This window comes from Sander lucioperca, chromosome 2 (genome assembly GCF_008315115.2).
Source record: "Sander lucioperca isolate FBNREF2018 chromosome 2, SLUC_FBN_1.2, whole genome shotgun sequence".
NCBI classification, from domain to species: Eukaryota; Metazoa; Chordata; class Actinopteri; order Perciformes; family Percidae; genus Sander; species Sander lucioperca.
In genome coordinates this window covers 26,823,359-26,846,364 of record NC_050174.1, presented here as the reverse complement: position 1 = coordinate 26,846,364, position 23,006 = coordinate 26,823,359, and the positions used below count along the sequence as shown (strand labels likewise).

General features: G+C 42.0%; 1 protein-coding gene across 4 annotated transcripts in view; it reads left to right on the top strand.

The window, feature by feature from the left end:
• pdzd2 (PDZ domain containing 2) overlaps nt 1-23,006 on the top strand; it is a 71,748-nt gene that overhangs the window by 4,822 nt on the left and 43,920 nt on the right. For all 4 annotated transcript variants that reach the window (XM_035998975.1, XM_035998973.1, XM_035998976.1 and 1 more), the window contains exons 2-4: nt 12,253-12,609; nt 15,628-16,106; nt 17,631-18,147. In XM_035998975.1, coding sequence (XP_035854868.1) covers nt 12,490-12,609; nt 15,628-16,106; nt 17,631-18,147 — 1,116 coding nt within the window. In that variant the 5' untranslated portion in view covers nt 12,253-12,489. The remainder of the gene's footprint in view (nt 1-12,252; nt 12,610-15,627; nt 16,107-17,630; nt 18,148-23,006) is intronic.

The following is a 23,006-nucleotide window of genomic DNA, read 5'->3' as shown; positions in this document are numbered from 1 at the left end:
CCTGTTTCAACATGCATATTGCATGTGAGTATTTTTTAAGTCAGACGTGAGAAAATGTGAACCTATTCTTTAAATCTGAGGCGTGTGCAGTACTCTTTTTCAGATAGGGACAGTAGGGCTTAGAGGGAGGGACACTGGTTGATGCTAGCTTACTGTCAGAACGCAAGTTCTTACAAGTACACAGTGATTTAAGGGTAATCATGTCTGAGCAGATTATATGTTTTACATCAACATGAGTACAGGCCCCAATCCTTTTCCCAGCAGATATTAGCATATTCCTTAAAGTATTCTTCATTAATTCATAAACAATGAATCATATTAGTTAGTATGGAGCATTCTGTTGTGTTAACACTAAAGAGGATCCTGCATTTCCAACTCTGGTCTCCAGGGTTTCCCCCAGGGTATTGCAAGCCCGGTGGCCCACTGGGCCTAAGTTGCCCCCCACCAGGCCAAAGCCAATGGGGGAAAAATTTATTTTTAAGATGTTTTAAACTATAGTTAAAGTGGGCGCCTCGGTTGGAAACTTAGATGTAGTCATATTTTCAAATCTCCAGTTAGCGTTTAGCACTGACTTAATGTAGGGCTCTATGGAGTCTTATAGCTTTATTTAAATTCTCAATTTCGCGATTCCGTCCATTATTTGGTATCTTAGAAACTATGTGGCTCTACATTAGTGCTGCCATCAGTGTGGGACTGGCCCCAGGCGGGCCCTTGTTGAAAAAAGACACTTGCCACCGGGCTGAACAACTTTTCTGGGGGAACCCCTGGCCTCAATAGAGGTTACAGATTCTGTAGTCCAAAGCGTGACGTTCATTTACGGGATAGTTCCAGTGCCGCCGCAGGTTCTGCTGGATGTCCCTCATTTTCGGCCGGATGTCCGTCACCTTCCACTTTCTTTGTGTTGCCGTTCTAAACTCCCGGTCGATTCGGGAAACATCCTCCGAGCTAGAACTGACAATCAAATTATATTTGTCTTCTTTTTGAGTAAAATTCTCATCACACACTCAACAGCCATTTTAATTCCAGAGCTTGCAAGTACACGTTCCACCAAAACAAGTTCCTTCCTGAGGCTGTTTTGCAGAGCCACTGCTGCTGGTTCTGCGCTTAGCACCGCCAAAGACGATAGTTATTGGTTAAAAGAAATGCCAATAAACCAGAGCACGTTTTCCTCCTATCCCGGAATTTTGTGTGGACTAGACAGATGATTCAACTTGTTTCAACTCCCAAGCTGATGAACACCTGATGAACAGAGTAGGGAGCAAAACAAGAAGGACTGGAGGAAAACAATGAAAACACCTGGGGATGCTACTTTTGAAATGATACTGTGTGGCTGACACCGATGTCGGAACCCATTGGCTACCAGTCTGACAACAATTTAGCCTCTGGGGGCAAAGGAGAATATTTCGAGGGTTCTAGCGTATAGTGTGTGTGTGTGTCTGGGTGGGGGCGTTAATAGTTGAACAGCTGCTTGTGGAACAACACTTCGCACACACATGTAGCCTCAGACACACACCCACACACACACACACACACACACACACACTTAAGTCATTTTTGATTGAACGTTTATTTAAACATCCACATCAATTAACAACAACATAAATTCAAAGAAAACAAATGTATTCACATAGGGTTGGTTGGCGATGGCCACAACCATCGTGATGTCAAGACTGACATTGTGATGAACACACACACAGTTGGTGTGTGCAAGATGCACACTACAGAAAAACTGATGTGGTCATATTTACATAAATAAAGCGAGGTCCACCCCAGTCCAAGACAGAATCAGCCTGCTCTGCTGTATCTGCACACCGCTCACATAAACTGCTGACAGCAGCTCACCACAGCCTGAAACAATAAATATCTCTAATCCCTGGCATGTTCCAGTTCCCCTGTCCAGCCTCAGAGCCCTGAATCAGTTTCACCCCCAGACAAACCTATTGTACATGGTTTTTAACACAGTTGACAACTTGTTAAACAGAATAAAGGAATTGCTGATTAATGAATTTAAACAAACTAATTCAAACTAACTTCATCTTGCTGCATCTGACTTACTCCAGCCTGTATGACCTGCAGGGCTGATTGCTCTTGTCTGCTTGTGTGTTAGTTTTTTCTCAGTCATTTGATTTTAATTGATTTGAACTGTTACCTTCTTTTCTTATTAGTCCCTGACATTGCGATGTGCTGCCTTTTAATAATCCCATAAAGTGTATGTAAAATGTCATTGATCAATCACTGTCACCTGCTGAGCTGATTCAGACAGATCCTGATGCGCCTCAGTAGTGATGGTAGTGTCTATTTTAGAGGTAGAGGAAAGTGTGTTTTTTTGAGGCAGACAGAGCGTGTGAACTGTGAAGGGCTGGACAAATTGCATGTATTGTTGGATCACAGCTGCTTGGTGATTGATGGAGCATCATGCTGTGCTGCTGTTTCCTTTCTGTTTTGGTCTGTTCAGGTCCACTAAATTTGGATCACTACCATGGGTATATTCGGATTAAGTCTGACTGTCATTGGGTCTAGTTTGTATCGAGCATGTTAGATTTGTGTAGGTATTCCACAGGTCCATTTTGGATCAGTTCCACAGTTATGATTGTGTGCCTGGTGTGGTAAAACTGTGGTGGTGCACCACAGATGGCTCTTTGTAGAGGTTCATAGAATGAACCAACCATCAACCATCATCAGGTGGTTGGCATTGATATGGTCCCAATAGTTAGGGCAGTATTGTAAGGCCTGACTAAGGTACTTCCTAATATTTGTTTATAGTCTTCTCTCTTCTCATCTAATCAAAATTACTTCCAGTTACTAGTTGGGTCTATAGCCCTTGGACGTGTGAATTCAAATTAGCCATTTTTATTTCATCTATTGGTAACCTAGCCTATTCACAAGCACCTAACCCTAACCCCTAACCCTTTAAGCAGTCAATTATTTTTACTTAATGGCAAGTTTTGGGAATTACCACATTTTATTGCAAAATAACCCAATCAAAGCCTGAGTACTTTACATTTTGGACAGAATATAGTGCAAAGTCTTTGTGTTAGTAAAGGGTTTCTAACATTTGATAAGGCAGCTAGAGAGTCTTTCAATACCAATTTAGTCTTTAGTTAAGAAGTTAAGATAAACAACAACTGTATGATATCATAAAAAATGTGTTACAGGGCCAACTATTGTTGGTTTTGCCCAGATTCTGGATGGAAAAACTGGGGGACAAACCAATAGAATGGATAGACCAGTGTTTGGTAGCACTAATAAGCCATTAATGAACCTAATGCATTGCAAGAAGTTGATTTATGAAGTGTTATGGCCTCAAATGAAACACTACCTTCATTTACATGTAATTTCCTGGCTATCACCTGGACAGACTGTCCATCCATCTGTTTTCCGCAGCTTATCCAGGGCTGGGTCACGGTGGCAGCAGGCTAAGCAAGGTAGTCCAGACATCCCTCTCCCCAGCAATGTTTTCCAGCTCCTTCTGGGGGATCGTGAGGCATTACCAAGACAGATGAGATCTATGTATCTCTAGCAGGGTCTACCCCAGGGTCTCCTACTGGTTGGACCCACCTGAAAAATAATTCCAAAGGAAAGCATCCTGGGCATAAGGCATCCTGATCAGTGATACTCCCCACAAGACTGCTTGGGAGACTCTGTCGTAAGCCTTCTCCAAGTCCACAAAACACATTTAGACTGGATGGGCGAACTCCCATGACCCCTCTAATATCACTGCAAGGGTAAAGAGCTGGTCCAGTGCTCCTCCTAGAGCTGAGGTTTGACAATCCGTTGGAGCCTTCTTTCCAGCGCCCTAGCATAGGCTTTTCCCAGGGAGGCTGAGGAGTGTCATACCCTGATGATTTGAGCACACCCTCTGGTCCCTCTTTTTCTAACCACCACCCAGATCTGCCATTCCACAGGTACTGTCCCAGACCTCCACACGACAATTAAGAGTTGTGTCAGTCAAGACAGCCCAACAATGTCCAGAGCCTTTAGCATCTCAGGGCGAATCTCCTTCATACTTGTTGCCTTGCTGCCCAGGAGCTTCTTAACTACCTCAGAGACCTCTGCTGGGAATATGGGCGAGCCCTCCCCAGATATTTCAAACTTTGCCTTCTCCTCGGAGCATGTGTTGGTTATGTTCAGGATTTTCTCAAAGTGACAACATCCCCAGTCCGGGTCAGCAGTTCTCCTCCCCTGCTGAACACAGCATGAGCCTAACCCTGCTTTCTCCTTCTGAATCGTGAAACGGTTTGCCAAAACCTCCTTGAGGTCAACTGAAAGTCCTTCTCCATAGGCTCCATGTGGACCACCCACACCCGGGTTTTTGCTTCTTTGACTGACACATTTCCTTCGTAGACCCTACCAGGAGCTGTTGCCCCCAACAACCCCCGACTACTGAATATTACAGAAGTGCTCACCTACTGCTCACATTTACTTAATAAGTGTTTGTTCTTTTACTTGCATGGTAAAACTAAAATAAGGTCAATTTATTGGAAAATGACACAAAACAGCTCCGGAAAGAAGAGTCGCTAAATCAGTCATTCATTGCAATAATTACAGGAAAAACAATCTTTGAAGGAAATTATGATTTATTTATTTTTTATAAAGGAGACAGTCCTGTTATGGTGGGTTTATGATGGTTCAAAACATGTTTTGAAAGTCAGTTTCACCAGCTGATTGAAGCGTCTGGACTACAGTGAACCACGTTCATGTTGTTTCCTTTATTCTGGAACAATGTGACATTTCGGATATACTGAAAATGGGCTTTTTGTAATCCTTGGCCATATGGCCCCTTGGAGAAGAGCAGGGTAGGGGGAGGGGTGGGATGAGACATTTAGGTCAGCCTAAAACAATAAGTAGGGAACTAATCCTTGTTGTCAAACTGTAAAGTAGAGGAATTTGTTTACCGAACAGTAAAACACTGAGTGTGCACACCCTGGGAAACACACAGTGAGACTCCATAGATGGCTTTCCATTAGTGAATATATAGAGGTGCAGCATGGTGTAAGGAATTTAGGGAGTTCTGGTGGTGAATGTTATTGTGATTAGATAAAACTCTAGTGCTGCTCTGTTTAGCCACTGTCATCGCCGCATGCCGCTCACTCACTCAAAGGAGCGTCATCTAACGGTGCCTCTAGCCGGCTCACAGTCACCTGTTGGCAGCCAAACACCTGCCGCTGGTAGCCGGCGTTCCGGCACTCTGTAGCAGCTAATTACAACCAGCAACTGCTGCTCGCATTTTATCGTTCTATGGCACTATAGACTGCTCACATTACAGTGCTTTACTTTGTTTAAAATTCTTCTATTGTAGGTATATAATGGTGTATTGGTGAAGTAGCATTGATCACTTTGAGGGGGGGGGATACATTTTGTCCCCCCCGTGGATAAAAATGATTCAGCAGAGACAGGGATATGTAGACCAGAAAGGGGGAAATCCCACACATCCCCCCTGAAAATCGCACCCTGGATAGATGAATAACACTATCAGCGATGAGAAGAGACCTGCTGCTGTAAACCTGTATCACTGTAGCCTGTAGGTCTTTAATTCTGCTGGAAATGTTGAGCAATGGGCTGGAGATTACGTGCAGAGGGGGCAGTGCTCCATTTCGAGGGATTTAGGTCATTACTGGAAATGTCATGTTAATACTGTTGTTATTTAGCTGATGTCTGTCAACAGTTGAACTGATTGTACTTCTGTCTGTCTCTCTGTCTGTCTGTCTGTCTGTGTAAAGATTACAATTTAAAGCCTTTATGAAAAGGCCTCATTTACACATTTTGATTTCAAGTGTGTCGTATCTTGACAGAATTCCAGATGTGATTTAAGACTTTCATTCACACTTAGCCACAAATATAGACCTCTCTTGGCCAGATCTCACATCTGATTGCCTCAGTCTTGGTTGTCCCAGGCCTTATGTAAACCAGGGTCCACTCTACTTGAGTCCAGAAAATGCACCGTTTCGGTTACTGCCAAAAGCCCTAAACCTTGTGCAATTTAGCAGTTTAGTTACAACAATAACAGTTTTGTTAGCTAGCTATCAACTATCGTTTAGTTAACAAAAACACAAGAACGACTCATGTGAATGGACTATGAGTGAGAGAAAGAGAACGATTGGCTTGTCTTCACAGGCTCTCACTCCCGCTGTTCCCTTACCCCTACAGATTACTGCTCATCATTAAGTTATGTCTTCTATATGACTGACTGTGTTGTTGATCTTCCCGTTTGTAGGGAGAAATATAATTACTTTCAGTGTAATTTAGCTGCCATTATCACAGGAGACAGACCAGAGGCTGTTTCCACAGACCACTTACTGGTGGTTACAAACAGGATGAGCAAAGCTCACGTTTGCCTCTTGTGTTTACAATTCTTCGAAAGAATGCGTCTCATTCAGTGCACTCAAATTTCAGTATGTCCCAAATGTGTCCTGGTTGCAATATCACTTGGACTTTTTGGTGTGGCTGTGCTCATGTGATGCTGAGCAAGCATGACACAGACTGGCCCTCACAAACCTCCTTTTTTATCCCTGTTGGGGACAAAATGCATCCCCCTTAAAAGTAATCAATGCTACTTCAACAATAGACCATATATTATACACCTAAAATAGAAGTATTTAAAACTAAGTAACACGCTGTAACGTGAACAGTCTATTCTGTGAAAGAACATTAATATCCGTGCGGCAGTTGCTAGATGTGTTTATGGTGTTAAGCCGCTACAGAGCTCCGTGACGCCGGCTACAGAGCTCGGTCGTATCAGCGGCTGTTGTAGTTGTGTTTAGCCGCCAACAGGTGACTGTGAGCCGGCTACAGGCACCGCCAGGTGACGCTCCTTTTAGGGGCCGTGGTAGTTGAATTTTGCAGAGAAAAAGTGAGCGTCATGTGGCTATGACAGTTTAGGCACCAAAACGACTAGATAAGTTTAGAAATAAAAGATCTGGGTTTGGATTAAAACACTCCCGAGGAACAAAAACGTGCTTCCTGGGTGAAAGTATTTTGTCTCGCAGGGAAGTAAATGAATGTTGACACCACATTGTGCTATTTCATTTTGATATTTTCCATTGAATATTGAAGTCTGAGTGGCACTATCCATGGATGGGGGATTACATTCTTGCATGTTTTTTTGTGCATGATCAAAACACATCCCACAAATCACAACCTGACTGTAGTAATGAAACTAATCTAAATGGAGTGCTAGTCGAGAGGACTAGAGGAAACCATAACCCTATGAAATTCTAATGAGAAACATGTTGCATGAGCTCATCAGTCGCTCAACTGACTATATTGAAATGGACATCAGTTCAAGATGCAATGCTGTTGAACCGTGATACCAATGGATTTAAATTAGAGACTATAAGTGAATTTGCAGTAAGTAGGAGTGGAAATTATGAGTAGCATTAAGGGCTGGGTATCGCTCAAAAATGGTGATACCAGTACCAATGCCAATACCCTGACTACAATAGAGGTTCCTGAATGATTCTTTTTTTTGCTACCAATTTTAAAAAAATCCCTTTTGACAAATAGAAATTACAACATTAAACATTACGGCATAAATGTTACTATTTATTTTCCAGTTACTATATGAGACCCGTCTCTGTCTAACGTAGAGTTTTTCCTGTGTGTCTCTGCGACGTGTAACGTTAGACAGCCAATCAGACATTATTAGATCATGGTAGAAGCATGCTGCATGCTGATTGTCTCACTGACGCTGATGAGATTTACTCCTTAGGTATTGAAATTTGGTATTGAATGACGAGGCATTTTTTCAATACCCATACTAAGGAGGTAATTCGGTAGGTTGCTTTCTTTGCAAGCTTGCATGACTTTCACATCTGGACTCGGAGAGATTAGCAGGCATGCTGAATGCAGCCAAAGGAACATCTGGCAAGATGTTCAGTGTGCTTGCAGTATCTTCATATGAAGGAATTATACTATGTGACTTTGTGTAGAGATTATCATGTCACATTTCCTATGAACCCATGCAAGCATTGTCTTTTCATCAGGAAAGATTTAGATGCCAAATCCTGATTCAAAGGAAATATACTGCCTGAATGAGAGTTAATGGTGAGAACATATACTCCTGAAACAGTGGTCAAAAAGATTTAGAGGTTCTTGAATGAACAACCCTGGGTTTTTCAGCTGAATATTTGCATCGTTGTTAATATCACAGAAGCAGTAGGCCTTTAAGTATTAAGCAGAATAGCAGAAAACGACAACCAAGTCAAAAGAATAGTTTTATTGTGCTTCGACAGAAACAAGAATGATTGTATATTTGGCATTTATGTTGAATTTAAATGTTTAAATGTATTTATTTCCAAGTCCAACGTTTGCTTTGTATTGTAGAGGATCCTTCAGCTTGGTGAGAAAAGAGAAGTAGATTTGCAAAGCTGAGCTGTTGAATGGAGTGTGTTTGCTGATTCAATTGTTGAGTAAATGTAACAGTCCTCTGTAGTTGGAGTCAAAGTTTAGTGCACCAAACTACAGTAGATAACATTTCTAATGAGATTTGAGATTTATTTATTTAAAATAGGGACAGTATTATTTGAACATGTATGCAAATATGCTAGATTATATTCGGTGGCTAATTTACATCTTTAGTCCATCTTTAGTGTGTAAGCAGAAGCCCTCAGTGCCTGTAGCCCCACCCAGGTAAATGATCAGTAGCCGACACTAGATAAAATGACATGATCATATGAAGGTAAAATGCTGGGGGGTTTTTTTAAGATAATTTTTTGGGGCATTTTAGGCCTTTAATTCCACAGGACAGATGAAGACATGAAAGGGGAGAGAGAGGGGGAATGACATGCAGCAAACGAACCCGCAACCGCTGCGTTGACTAGTAAACCTCTATATATGTGCGCCTGCTCTACCAACTGAGCTAACCCGGCCACACGCTGTTTTGAATTGAAGTTACCAAAACCAATAAACCTGAACCAACATGTCCGCATCAAGATTTCCATAGCTCAGAAAGGGGGATTTATATTCAATGTCCCAGAGGGAGATTTGTTTTCACAGCCAGTACAACATCAAAAAAAGATATAGATATAGACACAGAAACATGCAAAGACAGCACATAAAATCTTAAAGTGTACATTCAGCAGCGTAACTAGGCAGACCAATGCAAGATGGCCAAAGCAGGCCCATCACTCAGATGTAACATAACGTAATGTTGAATGAAAGAAGTGAAAGCATGCAGCTTTACAAAATGACCAACAACAGCCAAATTAACTGCACAGTTGACGCCTAAATTAAAAAATGACTAGAGAAAACAGACTGCCTTACTATAGAAGAGAAGTTGCAATAGCAAGGCCAAGATAGTGATGAGCTAGACTACTTGACAAAATCTATTAGCGATGACATTAGTGACAGTGCACATTGACACAGATGTAAACATAATTGGTCACAGCGCACATTGAAAACATTATTCATGTCTGCACATTTCTGCCTCATAAGCACAACACACAAGTGTGTAGGTTGATAATTAGTCAAATAAATAATAAATCAGTTCTACTTACATCATAGGCGCACTCTCTGGTGATGTTGTCCATGGTTGCAATGACAGGCTAAGCTAAATGCTAAAAGAGGGTAGGTTGACGATTTTTCAACCCTCTTGAAGCAAGTCATCCGGCGGAGTTTGCTGGCGGGTTGTGGCATCCCAGTTTAGGGTTTAAAAGTTGGATAGTATAACAGCCATGTTGTGTCAACACATTCTCACTCCCATCGCGCCAAAAAGCGACACTTGGTCAGGAGCCTTTGGCGTTGTTATTGACGCTACAAGTCTCCTTTAGCATCAAACGCGCTTTATCTAAACGCACTTGGTCGGGACTATTGGCGCCACTTTTGACGCAGTTAGGTTAAGGAAAAAATCGTGGGTGGTCTTATAAAAGGTACGTTTCCGTGACGCGGTACAAGAACAGGAAAAGAAGAACGGGACAGTTGGGTTTAGGAAAAGTGACATGCGGGACACGAACCCCGGTCTCTGGGGTGAAGTCTTGGATGTAGTCTTGCTTTGCCAGACATTTCTTTGCCTCCTGATATCACATTTTGAAAGCTTCATCTCCTTGAGGTTCTACGATACTGTCAGCTCCACTACTTCCTTGTAAACGTACACCTCCTATTCCAGTCCGTGGTTCAGCTCAGGCCAGAAAAGGGCAGGCCCTGTTTGCCTTCAGTTGGAGTGTACAGGAATAGTAGAGGCAGATGGTACCACAAAGCCCAACAGTTTATTTGAAGCCCGAGCTCTGCATAGTCATTAAAGTGTGGTCTCATGGTAGCCTGCGTTTTTGTCTATATCTGCCACAGATGTGGCTGCACTCAGCTCTCTGTCTGTAGTTAAGCGTGTAGATGGAGGGTCAACCCAGATTCCTCACTTCACATAAGAGCCCTGCGTTGTGAATGGGGCCTCTGAAGGACTCTGCTGGTTTAGTGTGTTTCAGACCATTTACAACAAACTTAACATCACTGTCAGCCATTTACAAAAGCATAACTTTAGAAGTTATAGAAGTGACGCATATATTTATAGATAGGTTTTTATCATCCAGGCAGTTGTTGGTTTTCATTTATTTCAGTAGAGGAAATGGGGTGAGACTTTGTTTTATACTATCTATGGGTGAGACTAGCCATTTTTTAGTTTTGGGGAGACAAACAGTTTAAAAAATAATGATTAAAAAGTTGTGTCATGGCTCAACCTTCCTCAGATAAAGTTAACATCCATCTAGGATACTCAGTGTTAAAATGTTTTCAGAAAGCCAGCTAAACCAAGAAAAATAAGCAGCAAGAGGTGTTCACTGGCACTCAACCAAAGAGAAAGGTTTTGTCATGGGCATCCAATTTGTTGCTTTTAACACTAAAAGTTCTACAAGATGTAAATTGTAAGATATGCTGTGTGTAAATAAACATACTGGAAAATTGTGGCTGACATTTGTTATTGTGAATCATTATTTGGCTTTACATTATAGTATGGGATTTATTCTACAAAATCTAGTTTTTCTGTTGTTTTTTTTATTCTATGCTGTTATTATGAGGAGCCAAAACAAGGTTTGACTATACTTAATTCGGACTTGATTTCTTGTTTCCGCAACATCAGTTTCAAAGGTGCCATACTAATTGATGTCTTAGTATTATCTGTGTTTGAATGAGGAAATACATTATAAACCCTTCATAAAAAACTTTATGTAGTGAACCTATTGCTGACTGCATCATTCCTTATCATTCTAATTATGCAGGATAACAGTAACCCCAAACTGCCCAATAAATCAACGTATTGTCATGAATGGGTTTGTGTGATATTGTACGAAAACTTATGAAGAAAAATTCATATGATATCTAACGAAATTCTGTGCCTACGTGACAGTTAAGTTTAGCCACCAAAAGGTGACTGTGAAACAGAGACTTGACAGTTAAGTATGGTAAGGTTTGGTAAGTTTGGGATTAAAACACCGCTCCCTTTACTGGCAAGCCTGGCCATGAAATTATCAAAAGTGCGTTTGGCGCGCCCCTGGCGAACTGCACAGGGCACACCTTACGCACTAAACGGAGCCCTTTAAACCCTTAAGCAGCTCAAATATACTCCCAAGAGCAGATAATGCCTCTTTTATTTCAGTTGAATTCACTTTTTTGGACATGTTGAAGATCCTGCTGTCAACATGTTCTCTGTGCGTAATAGTACATGATTCTATCTATCCCCATAGTGCCATCTATAAATGAAATAATTTAAAATGTGGTCAAATCTTTTGAAATGTGAATTGGTAAGGTTTCATGAATCTTTTAATCTTTCAAATTAAACTTAGCGTTAGTTCATACACGGCACGGAAGTCATTTGCCTGCTGATTGAGTTATCATTCCTATCAGACACACACCAATCACAGCCATTCTCACATCAAGGCGGTCCTTTTAAATGTGACTCCCTCCTCACTGATCCCTGCTACACTGACGCTGCTTCACTCACTGCTGCTGCCGCTGGCAACGCTTTGCCTCCATCTCCACAGCCTCCACCTTCCTAGTTCGGAGTCCTAACATGAATCAAAGTTTAAAATGGTTTTCAATGTCTTTCTTTTGGCTCACTCTTGTATACAGGGGGGTTTCTGCATAGCGCTCCCTGTTTCAGCTTAGCATGCTACTTGGCTGGTCCAGGCAGCTTTATCAAGAGTGGAGCCATCAGCTCCAAGCATAACTATTTCCATGTGTTGCAATCAATGGTTAAATATGACGAGAGTGTTCCTGACTGAATTTACATTTTATCTACAATGTGACATGTTATTGTTTTCTCTTTAGGACATGGCCTGATGCTGCAGACACCACAGCAGACATATCCTGCCAGTAATCCAATACTTTCCACCCTGGCTCGTCTAGAAATCTCTGACTAGAGTTTGATCAGTTTTTCTGCAGCCCCCCTCTCTCAGAGATGGATTTTGGGCTGTCAGCCCACACTGGTTTCTGTGCCTGCACTAACTGTTGGAAGCATCAGAGTGGCTGTTGGTGAGGGACCCCCAACAGGCCCAGGATGCCAGGATGCCCATCACTCAGGACAACGCCCTCAGCATCCTCCCACTGCTGGAGAACTGGCACGGGGCTCAGACCACAAGATCACAGCAGGACCACAACCTGAATCAAGATAATTCTGGCTACAAGGTACTTCATGCCCTTCACCCCCCCCCCCATGTCTTTACATAAATATGGAATATCAAATACAACATTACTGCAACATATATTGCTGGAGTCAACTCATAGCCTTTAGAAAATGAGAGAGAAAGAGAGGTAGAGAAGGTGCACCATCACACTGGTCCTAGTTAAATCTATAATGATTAATTTTGTATCTAAAATCTTATTCTGTACATGTAGTATAAGTAGAAATATAAAGTACTGTAAAAGTAAAATTTTCAAGTAAAGTATAAGAACCCCAATCAGTTACTTTTCAATGGCTGTTCCAGTTCATATCATGAAGAAGGAAAAACTCAGTATATACCGGCCTTAGTCTCGCATTGCCAGACCTTCCTTCACAGCGCTGTGGAGGAGGGTCTGGCTAGTCCACACAGCATTCCTGGATGGGAGAAAAACGTGCTCTGGTTTATTGGCATTTCTTTAAACCAATCACAAACATTCAAAAGTAGTTTTAGTCGTGCAACAGAAAACTCAGATTGGACAGATAGTCTAGCTAGCTGTCTGGATTTACCCTGCAGAGATCTGAGGAGCAGTTAACCATAGCCCTCACAAATCCACCAGAGGTTAGAACGCCAACACAGACAGAGGAAGGTAACGGACATCCAGCCGAAAAAGAGGGACATCCGACGGAATTTCCGGTGGCACCTGAACGATCCCGGAAATAAAATGTTGCCGATATAGACTATACCAGCCTTGACAGTCAGCAGCAACAGTGGTGGAAAGTAATTTAAGGTACATTCAAGTAATATGCTTAATTACAGGTGCATATTACTATATGTACACTTCTACTGGGAGGGATTCAGTCCCTTCTGTGCTAGAGGAAAACATTGTACCACATGTATCTGACTGCATGTTACTGGTTACTGTGCAGAGTCTGATTTACCTGCACAACATACCATCAATAAATACATATTATATATTAAGCATGTAGGGTTCGTGGTTGATAATACTAATGTACTTTTAAGTAAAGTTTTGAAATGCATGACTTTTAACCAATTATTTTAACAGTGCGGTATCAATAGTTTTACTAAATTAAAAGAGATGTTTCTTCCACTGCCACTACCACCATTCTGTTAAAGAAAGGGTGAAATAAGGCCAGATGAAGGCCCCATATCTAAGTGTACTTAGGGCCCCCACATCACTAAACCCGCCCCTATATATAGCTCAGTAGTGTAAACAGGAAGTGTCATTGTCCATGAGTTCTATTTATGGAAAACGGACCTGCGGACAAATGCTGTCGGAAACAGGTGTCAGCCGATGTATCAGTGGTAATGGCTGTGTGGTTGTCTGAAGGACAGTTTCTACACTCTACTGCGTTGGAAAAAACATTTGCTTTACTTCATAAAAGTATGCTTATCCTCTAGTCAGTAGTTTTGAGTGTTGAAATACTGTAAACCTAGTCTCACATTGCCAGACCTTCTTCCACAGTCCTGTGGAAGAAGGTCTGGCTAGTCCACACAGCATTCTGGGATGGAAGAAAAACGTGCTCTGGTTTATTGGCATTTCTTTAAACCAATCACAACCATCTTGGGCGGAGCTAAACGCCGGACGGAGCCACGGTGCCTCTGCTAAATAGCTTCGGGAAGGAACTTGTTTTGGTGGAACATGTGCACATAGGGAGGCAAGCTCTGGAAATAAAATGGCTTTTACTCAATAAAAAGATGAATATAATTTGATTGTTGGTTCTAGAGGAGTTTAAAATGCCAACACAAACAGAGCAGAAGGTGACGGCCGAAAGTGAGGGACATCTGGCAGAACCTCCAGGCACTGGAAAACCCTGTAAATGAAACGTCATCAATATGTACTACCGTGACCTTAAAAATGGGCAAAATTAATTCTCTACAACAATACTCCACTAAAATCTGTTTTTAGGTATCAGACACTCCTGTAGACAAGCACTGTAGGCTTGAAGGGGCTCAAGCTGTAGTTAGCTTGGATGCCCAGCAGTTATGGATCCCAAAGGCCACTGTATCTATACTTTTTATGGTACTTTTGGTGGAGAAGGAATACATGATGATTGTGGGAAAGTGGCACAGTGAAATTAATTTGTGTGTCCTAGTGAAGTAAGTGTTGCTGGAAGCTTGGTGATGTAATGAGATCTGACAGGGCAGTAAGTCAACACAGTTAATTCAAGCGAATGTATTTGTGCAACCCATTCCCGTCTGATGACTGATTGCAGATCAAATTGCAGTTTATCCTCCAGCAGAGCAGGGTTATATAAAGCTACTAATGTGATAGCTTCCGCCCCGTTGGACTCTGTGGCTCTCCACCCCCTCAACACTGCTTAGATGGTTTGGTGTAGCTTGCAAATTCGCATATGAAAGTTCACAGAATATGAACTCAAAGCGAAAGAAAGAAACCCTTTCTTGGTGAACTTGGTGTAACTGGGCTCTAAGACATTTGTGTAAATGTAAATATAATCATTGTTCAATTGTATATGTATATTGTGAGCTGTTTCTAAAGATGTACATCTGTAGGAACCAACAGGCTTGGGGCTGAGAACCACATAGTAGGGAAATCAGGAAGTATCGTGAGATGAACACTGGTTTTGGTCTTTTCTTAGGATTTGTTGATGATAAGAGAAATATAGAATATCATCAGCCTTATCCTTTAAGTTAAAGCATATCAATGCTGTCAGGCAAAAACCTTGTATGTCCAAAACCATTGCTTTTCAGAAAATAAAAATCATTTGAAAAACATTTTAATGAGGTATTTTTCTCAGACATAAAGGGAGACCAAAAATATTGATTTATGGAGAAAATATGAAGATAATATGGAGATACAAGGTTTCTGATCCCTTCACTCAGCTGTGTCGAATATAATTTGTTGGTGACAACTTGTTTTGTCAGATTGTGTTGTGTGCCGGTGTGCTAGTAAACAGTTTTTCTGGTCATATATAACCATGCAGCATTTCAGCGTTAAAGGCTTTTCCTCAGATGTTGTCATCCAGCTTCATTCATTGATTGGTTTCTCTTCTTCTTCCTCCAGCAGGTGGATCAGGACTCCTACCAGAATGGGGAAGGGGATAGTGTGTGCAGTAGCAGCAGTGTTAACAGTGTTAATGTGGAGGACATGTCCCTGTGTCTGGCTGCCATTCACAAGTTGATGGAGTACATTAGGTTCAACTTCATGGAGGGTGACACAGCTCCATCAGCCAGCCCTTCCTCCTGCAGGGAGGGGCTAGATGTTGAGGTTCATGCCGTTTCTCTCAGTAAGGACGAGGGGGATAGCACCGAGTTTGGCCTCAGCTTCGGGAACATCCCTATTTTCGGGGACCCTGCTGGGAGAAAGAAGGGAGGTCCGAGGAGAAGGAGGGATCAGGGCCCCATCATGGATGTAGGCTGCATCTGGGTGACAGAGGTGAGGAAGAAGAGCCCAGCAGCCCGCTGTGGGGGGATCAAACTGAGAGACGAACTGCTGTCACTGAACGGACAGCTGATGGTGGGAGTAGACGTCAGTGGAGCCAGGTAAGACAATTTCTTTTTTTCCCCTTTTTTTTAAATGTTATTGATTTTTCATTGCTATTACAACTTTTAACAACCCAATGCAATGTAACCCTGTGGGGCAAATGTGAATCGTCAATTTGGGCCACTAAAAGTGCTGTCTTTGCCCCTGACAGGCTCAGATAATTATTCTAAGTATCTGACAACATTATGGAATGGATCTCTACATAGAAACGCCTTTCAAAACCTCCACCAGACCCCATTTAAAAAACAATACTTTTAGCGTGTATAGAGCCAACAGTAATGTAAATCGGTAAACTGTATTTAATACACATTACACATTAAGTAGACATAGGAAAAATATACCAAAAGTATTATAAGAAATATAGACAGATATAGACGGGGATGGACGGATGGTTCATCCAATCCAATCAGGCATTGTAGCCAACCTTGTAAAAACATCCACACCTGTTGTTTTCTGTGTAAAATCTGACACACCAGCGGCATCTTGACATACATCAACTCTACAGAGAAGAACCACTTTTATCATATTCGCTTGCCAGATCGACAAACGATAGCTACTTTACTACTTTTTCTGTCTGTACCGTGCACCCATGCGTGGGAACATATTTTATAAATGTGCCGGCAGGACTGTATGTGCACGCCCTTACACACTTTCATCAGCAAGGCCAATCACCGTTTCCTAAACGACCTGTGTCCTCTGGTTCTCCAAAACGGACATTACAGGCAACAGCAGCAAGAGATTTGTCGGAGAAACAACACCTACGGGACTTCATGGTGCGTTCAATTGCACCTGGCATGCTCATGATGCATTCAAGTGCACCTCAAGAAACTCAAGCTGTTGTTGTAAAGTACCCTTCTTGCATCTAGTGGTTCTTCTCTTTGTTGTTTGTTGTTAGAGTAACTGACTGGTGAAATAAGTAGTATCGGTTCAGGCACCGTTTAGGCACCGGCACCGTTTTAAAAGTATTGTTTTTGCGCCGGTATTGGAAAGAACTCAAACGATACCCAACCCTATGTATAATGCATCCATGGTGAGATGACATGTTTGTGCTGCTGTTCCGAGAGATGCCAGACCCTTTCGAAGGATGCTACTGTAAAATACTGACCTAAATGATTGTGACATGTTGCCTATTTTTGGCACTTCTGGTGGCATTTTGGTTATTTTAAATTCATAAATTTTGAAATATTATACATCACAAAACTCGTACCATAATGCTCCAATTCAATGGCTTTGCCCCCACAGCTGAAGTCCTTTGTGTAGAAGGAATTGTATGGCTCCAAAACGTTCGCAATGAAGAAACTTTCTAGGAGCAGATTGTTGAGCCAACAACTCATTAAGTTACACATTTCTGACTTTCATGTATCACCCAAGTCCACTTTCCACTTCTTTTTTAAACAAAATGTAATTTAGTAGAAATGCTATACAGAATGCATAAAGAGATTACCTCCACCCACAAAGGTGGAAATGTATGACATTTTTCCTTATGATATTTGAACCTGGATCCCGTCAATGCTTTTTTACAGTTACCTGGCTGACCAGTGCTGGAATGGAGGCTGTATCTACCTGATCATGCTGCGGCGAGTAAAGCGAAAGGCTCCTCCCCCTCCCGGTAACGTGAATGGCAGTGGCAGCACCCCTGTCAGCAGTGACAGCTGTGAAGACCAGCAGCAGGCCAGAGCTACTTCTGAGTCCTCTGACAACTCTGCAAACTGCATACGCACACGCAAGTTTGGTGTCATATCCCGATCGTCCTTTAACCGAGACAAAATGGACACTACTGACTCAGGACTCCAGAGCTGTTACAACAGCTACAATGGATCTTCTGTCCCCACTGATGCAGCAGTCAGTCCTCCGGGAGAGGACTCCAGCTGCATCCTGTCCACATCCACATCCACAGAGGAAAGCCCAGACGCCTTTCCTAAGGCCAGAACTCTTCCCCAGCGTCTACACGGTGGAGGCACTGCCACCCTGCCTGCAAGGTGTCACAGTCAGCTGTTAGAATGCAAAATGGATTCTTTCAACAGTGAACCTTCAAGCCAGGTGAGACACGCTGCTGACATACAGAGCTCTGATTTAATGCTCAATCACAGGGCACACTCACACCTCACTCACAGACAGCGGACTTTATTCTGAATTTGTTATTCTATACTAAAATAAAATAGAAATGAATCATATTGTCATAAAGTTGATCAATAAAATACACTCGGTTAGGGAAGGTAATGTTTAACCGTTTACTGCCAGTAACAGTTTTGACCGATTAATACTATCAGTTTAACAGTTAAACAATATTATTAAAGCAATAGTTAAAAAAGTGTTTTGCGTTCTGAACTTTATTTGGAAGTCATGCAAGGTAATAAACAGATTTTACTTGGTCATTGCCACCTTTTCTTTTTAACAAAAAAGTTACATCCAGTCCCTAGATTTATGCTGACAGCAGGGGAACCATTCACAGAGGTTTTTTGGTCAGGAAAATTAGTAATGTTTCCAGGGGTGGCTGGCTGGACTGAGAGGCTGAACTGAATGTTCATGTAGCGCACCATCATTCCTTTTGTCTGGGCCACGTTCAGCCCCGACAAAACGTAGCAAACCGTTTAAAAAAAAAACTGAAACGGGTGCGTTGGAAACCCTGCTGTGTGCGCAGGCGTACTGCCTTTTTATTGTTTATAGTTTAATGAACATGGTTCATGATAGGTTGATATGTTAGTCTTTGGCGATTATACTCCATCGCAATGTTAAATAATAAGGGGTATAGAGGCCGTAGATGTATAGGAACATCCCCCCACTGGTTGAGGTGATGAAGGGATGAAGGAAGCAGGGAATGATGAGACCTGGAGGTGAATGGGGGTGCAGGAGGGTCGCATCGATTTTGCCTGAAATTACAACTGACAGCAGCAAAGAGTAGAACAGATTTAAAGTTTTAATTTTTGAATGCAACAACACGATAGCTCACAGAGATTGATGCAAAATCTTGTTGGTTTAACTGAAAGAGTAAACGCCCACATTCAGCTGATGACAATGTTTGGTTAGGTTGGGAGAGAGAGAAATGTGAAGCATAGTAGTCTTCCTGAATTAACTTACAACTTTTAAAATGAATGTGGTTGACCACATTTTGGCATTCTGGAGGCATTTCTGTTTGTAATTGAGTCTGTACGTCCACAAGATGGAACAGGTGAGATCTTGTTGGTTAGTCTATATCAATGATGTTCATTTACAGGATTGCTCCGTTGCCGCCGGAAGATTAGCTGGATGTCCCTCATTTTCGGCCGGATGTCCGTCCCCTTCCTCTTTCTTAGTGTAGGCGTTTTAACCTCTGGTGGATTTGTGAGGACTATGGTTAACTGCTCCTCAGATCTCTGCAGGGTAAATCCAGACAGCTAGCTAGACTATCTGTCCAATCTGAGTTTTCTGTTGCACGACTAAAACTACTTTTGAACGTACACGTTCCACCAAAACAAGTTCCTTCCCGAGACAATTGTGATTGGTTGCCAATAAACCAGAGCACGTTTTTCTCCCATCCCGGAATGCTGTGTGGACTAGCCAGACCTTCCTTTGCAGCGCTGTGGAGGAAGGTCTGGCTATGCGAGACTAGGAGTTGGTATAACATTGAGGACTCTGAGTGTTTGTTGTCTTTTGAGCATTATCAGAGGGGCAAGTCCAGCTTCTCGCATGCAGTTATATTTAGGCTACTAAAACACTTGATTAAGGTTCAGGGGTAAAGATGGTGTTGTTGGGTCTTAGCTTGTCCAAACAGAACACTGAAAGCATTAATTATATTTTAGTTGTCAGGGGCAGAGTTAGTTAGTTGTGTATGAATATAATTTTCAGTAGACAATAAATTGAATGTTTTTCTGCCCCATAGTGGCCAAAAATATTCAATACAGTTATAAACAAATTTACAATTTTTTTATTGAAAAGATATCTAACATTCTGTTCTTTTAACATCTTCTCATGTTATACTAACTCCACTACCTTCAAGGCAAATTGGTAATGAAGCTGATCTAGAGAGAATGAGACAAGGCATCAAAGCTTTCTCAGTCTTGTTTGACACTTGGAATTGATTAGCATCAGAAAAGAGTATTGCTCTTTGGTTTCTTTCAAGGACGAACAGTTGTGTGCTGAGTGGTCAGTAGCATTGTGGATGTAGGCGTGCAGTAGGAGGTGGAGTGGGATTATTAGTATGACTATATTAGCAGCGAGACTCACAGGGACAGACACTAGTCATGGACTGTTTACCACACTGAAAGCAACTTCCTGTTGTGGTACCAAGATCCACATAATCAATAACAATAGATTTATTTTAAGACACATTTGAAACCATGTTTTTTTTGGAATATTTTATGTATTGAGTGTGGTCAGTCTTTTAGTAAACTGACTGGAACGCAACACTTCATATATCACATCTAATGCCAAGAAAAATAAAATAAACTTCACAGAAAAGAAAGAACATAAAAGGTATGCACAGTGCTGCAACAAGCAATTACCATGCAACTGCCACAAAACTTCAAATAAGAACCAAACCACAAAACAAAGCTAATCAAATAAAAAGATTCAAACATTTTGCATCAATGGGAATGTTGGAGTACATCCAATATGACCTGGCAGACTAATAGTGCGTTCCATTTGTACTCGGAAGTCAGATTTTCCGAGGTCAAAGTGGGAAACAAGCGCCCCGACCTCGGACTTCCGATCACGGAACTCGGGCAGCCACAGAGTACCCCGAGCTCAAAATCCAACATGGCTGCTCCATGCACCAACAGTTGTGAGAGCTGTAGTAACATACAGTTATAAGCACTTCTGTCTTATTGTGTCTCACTAAATCAGTCGTACACCCAGTCCTGTCCACATGTTGTTACGCTGTTTGTATGCCCAAAAAACAGTGTAATGTGTTGTTATAAACTGGCATTGCTAACAATGGCTAACCTGGCTAGAGCTAAGGAAAACAATGAAAATCTGACTTGTAAATGGAAAGCATTCAACTCGTGACGTCATTCCCAGCTTCGGCTTCTAACTGCTCCTCAGATCTCTGCAGGGTAAATCCAGACAGCTAGCTAGACTATCTGTCCAATCTGAGTTTTCTCTCACATGACTATTTTGCAGCAGCTCTGTGCAGTGCTTAGCGCCAACCCATGAAGCCGTCACTCTCTCACTCACTCTACCACACACTCCCCAGCATACACACATACCGGCTCTGCTATTCTTTTAAAGAGATCGACGCATTATAAGAATAAAACCTTTACAGAGGCGCAGGCCACACTCTGCATAGAGCAACCGTACAACCATAAATCCACCAAATTTAAAATTCCAACACAAAGAAAGTGGAAGGAAACGGTAAATACCTCCACCAGAGCAATCCCAGAAGTGGAACGCAAAGGATATAGACAAGCCCGACCTTAACCTTGCTTATCTTATCCCTATTGTCTTCTCTCTTACCTCTTCAGCTGCAGAACCCTGACTAACAGTTGAACTCTGAGTTTGAACATTGCGTCCACATATTGATTTTCTATTCATGGAGCTATGCGCCCCACTCTCGCTCTCTGGTGCGTTCGTAAATAGTCACTATAGTTAGAGCGCATTCTGTCACAAACTGGACCGATAATTTGGAGCGTTGTTGGAATATATTGTTATTCACCTCACTCTCGGAGTCCAGAGCGTACTCTGAGTGGCAAGCACAGTGAAAGTGGTATGTTCATTAATTGTCAGGCGGCCCACTGGGAAAACTCCCGGTGCTCCAGGTGGCCAGTCCATCGTTGCCATAGAGCAAACACTTTAAGATGAAGGAACACATTTAAATATAGCTTCTAGGCCCTGGGAATGTTGTACAATTATCAAATTGCCATGGTTTAAAATAATTGCAATAACATCTGTTTGAGGAAACCCTTTTTTATATCCTCGTCTTTTATAAAGTCGATCCTTGACTGGTCACAACGTATCCAGCTCAGTTAATACATGTATGGTATAGAAGAAGAAACTCAACTTTTATTTGGCCATTATTTAATGTACAAAGTAATTCAGAATGGCAGATTGGAGTCTCTGCCAACAATGGCAACCAGTGATTAACCTGAGACAGCTGTTTGAACACACGACTGTTGTATAAAAGGGGTAGTAGTTTTAGTTGTGGTATGTCAAGCTTGCATGACTTGCAAAACAGCAATCCAATCAGTGTCGTGAATGATGAATATTGATGAACCCAAAACAACCCGTTTCAGTACTGAGATCAGATCGGTGTAGAGCTCTGGAAACCAAATGACTTCTGGTGGGGAAAAAAATCATCCCTAATGGTCACAGTTGTCATACCACTTTGTCACAAAAATAGTAAATGCTCGCAATTCTTTCCCAAAATAATGAGTTTTCAAACTTGGGGTCCGTGGTGCAGGTCCAGCAGCCAGGTGTTCAGTGGTCCACAGATCTGTGTACAGATGTCTGAGAGAATAAATAGGATCACCACCATGCACCAACTGGTTAGAGGAAACCAGAGTGATGGGAGAGTGGTTTACCATACGTCAGTGGATTGAGATGGACAGATGGCGTATCATCCCACCACATCAGGGGGATTGTAAATGAAGTATAATGTACATGTGTTTGCCCTAGATGCATGTGACCTCTTTTATATAAATCCTTTTAGGTCCACATGTCGTGTAAATGACTGATTAAGCCGGGAACAGTGGCAGTGCAGAGGTTAAGCAAGACTATGGGCCATATTTCAATCGTGCAAGCACAATGACTATCGCAACATGGTAGGTTGAGGGCGCAAACACTGTGTGGGCGTCTCCAAGCACAGCTGCTATATTGTAGAAATGGTTCCATACCATTTTTTCCGTTGCGATACCAATTCCAATACCTGAACTTGCGTATCGGCCGATACCGAGTACTGATCCAATACAATTCAATTCTACTTTATT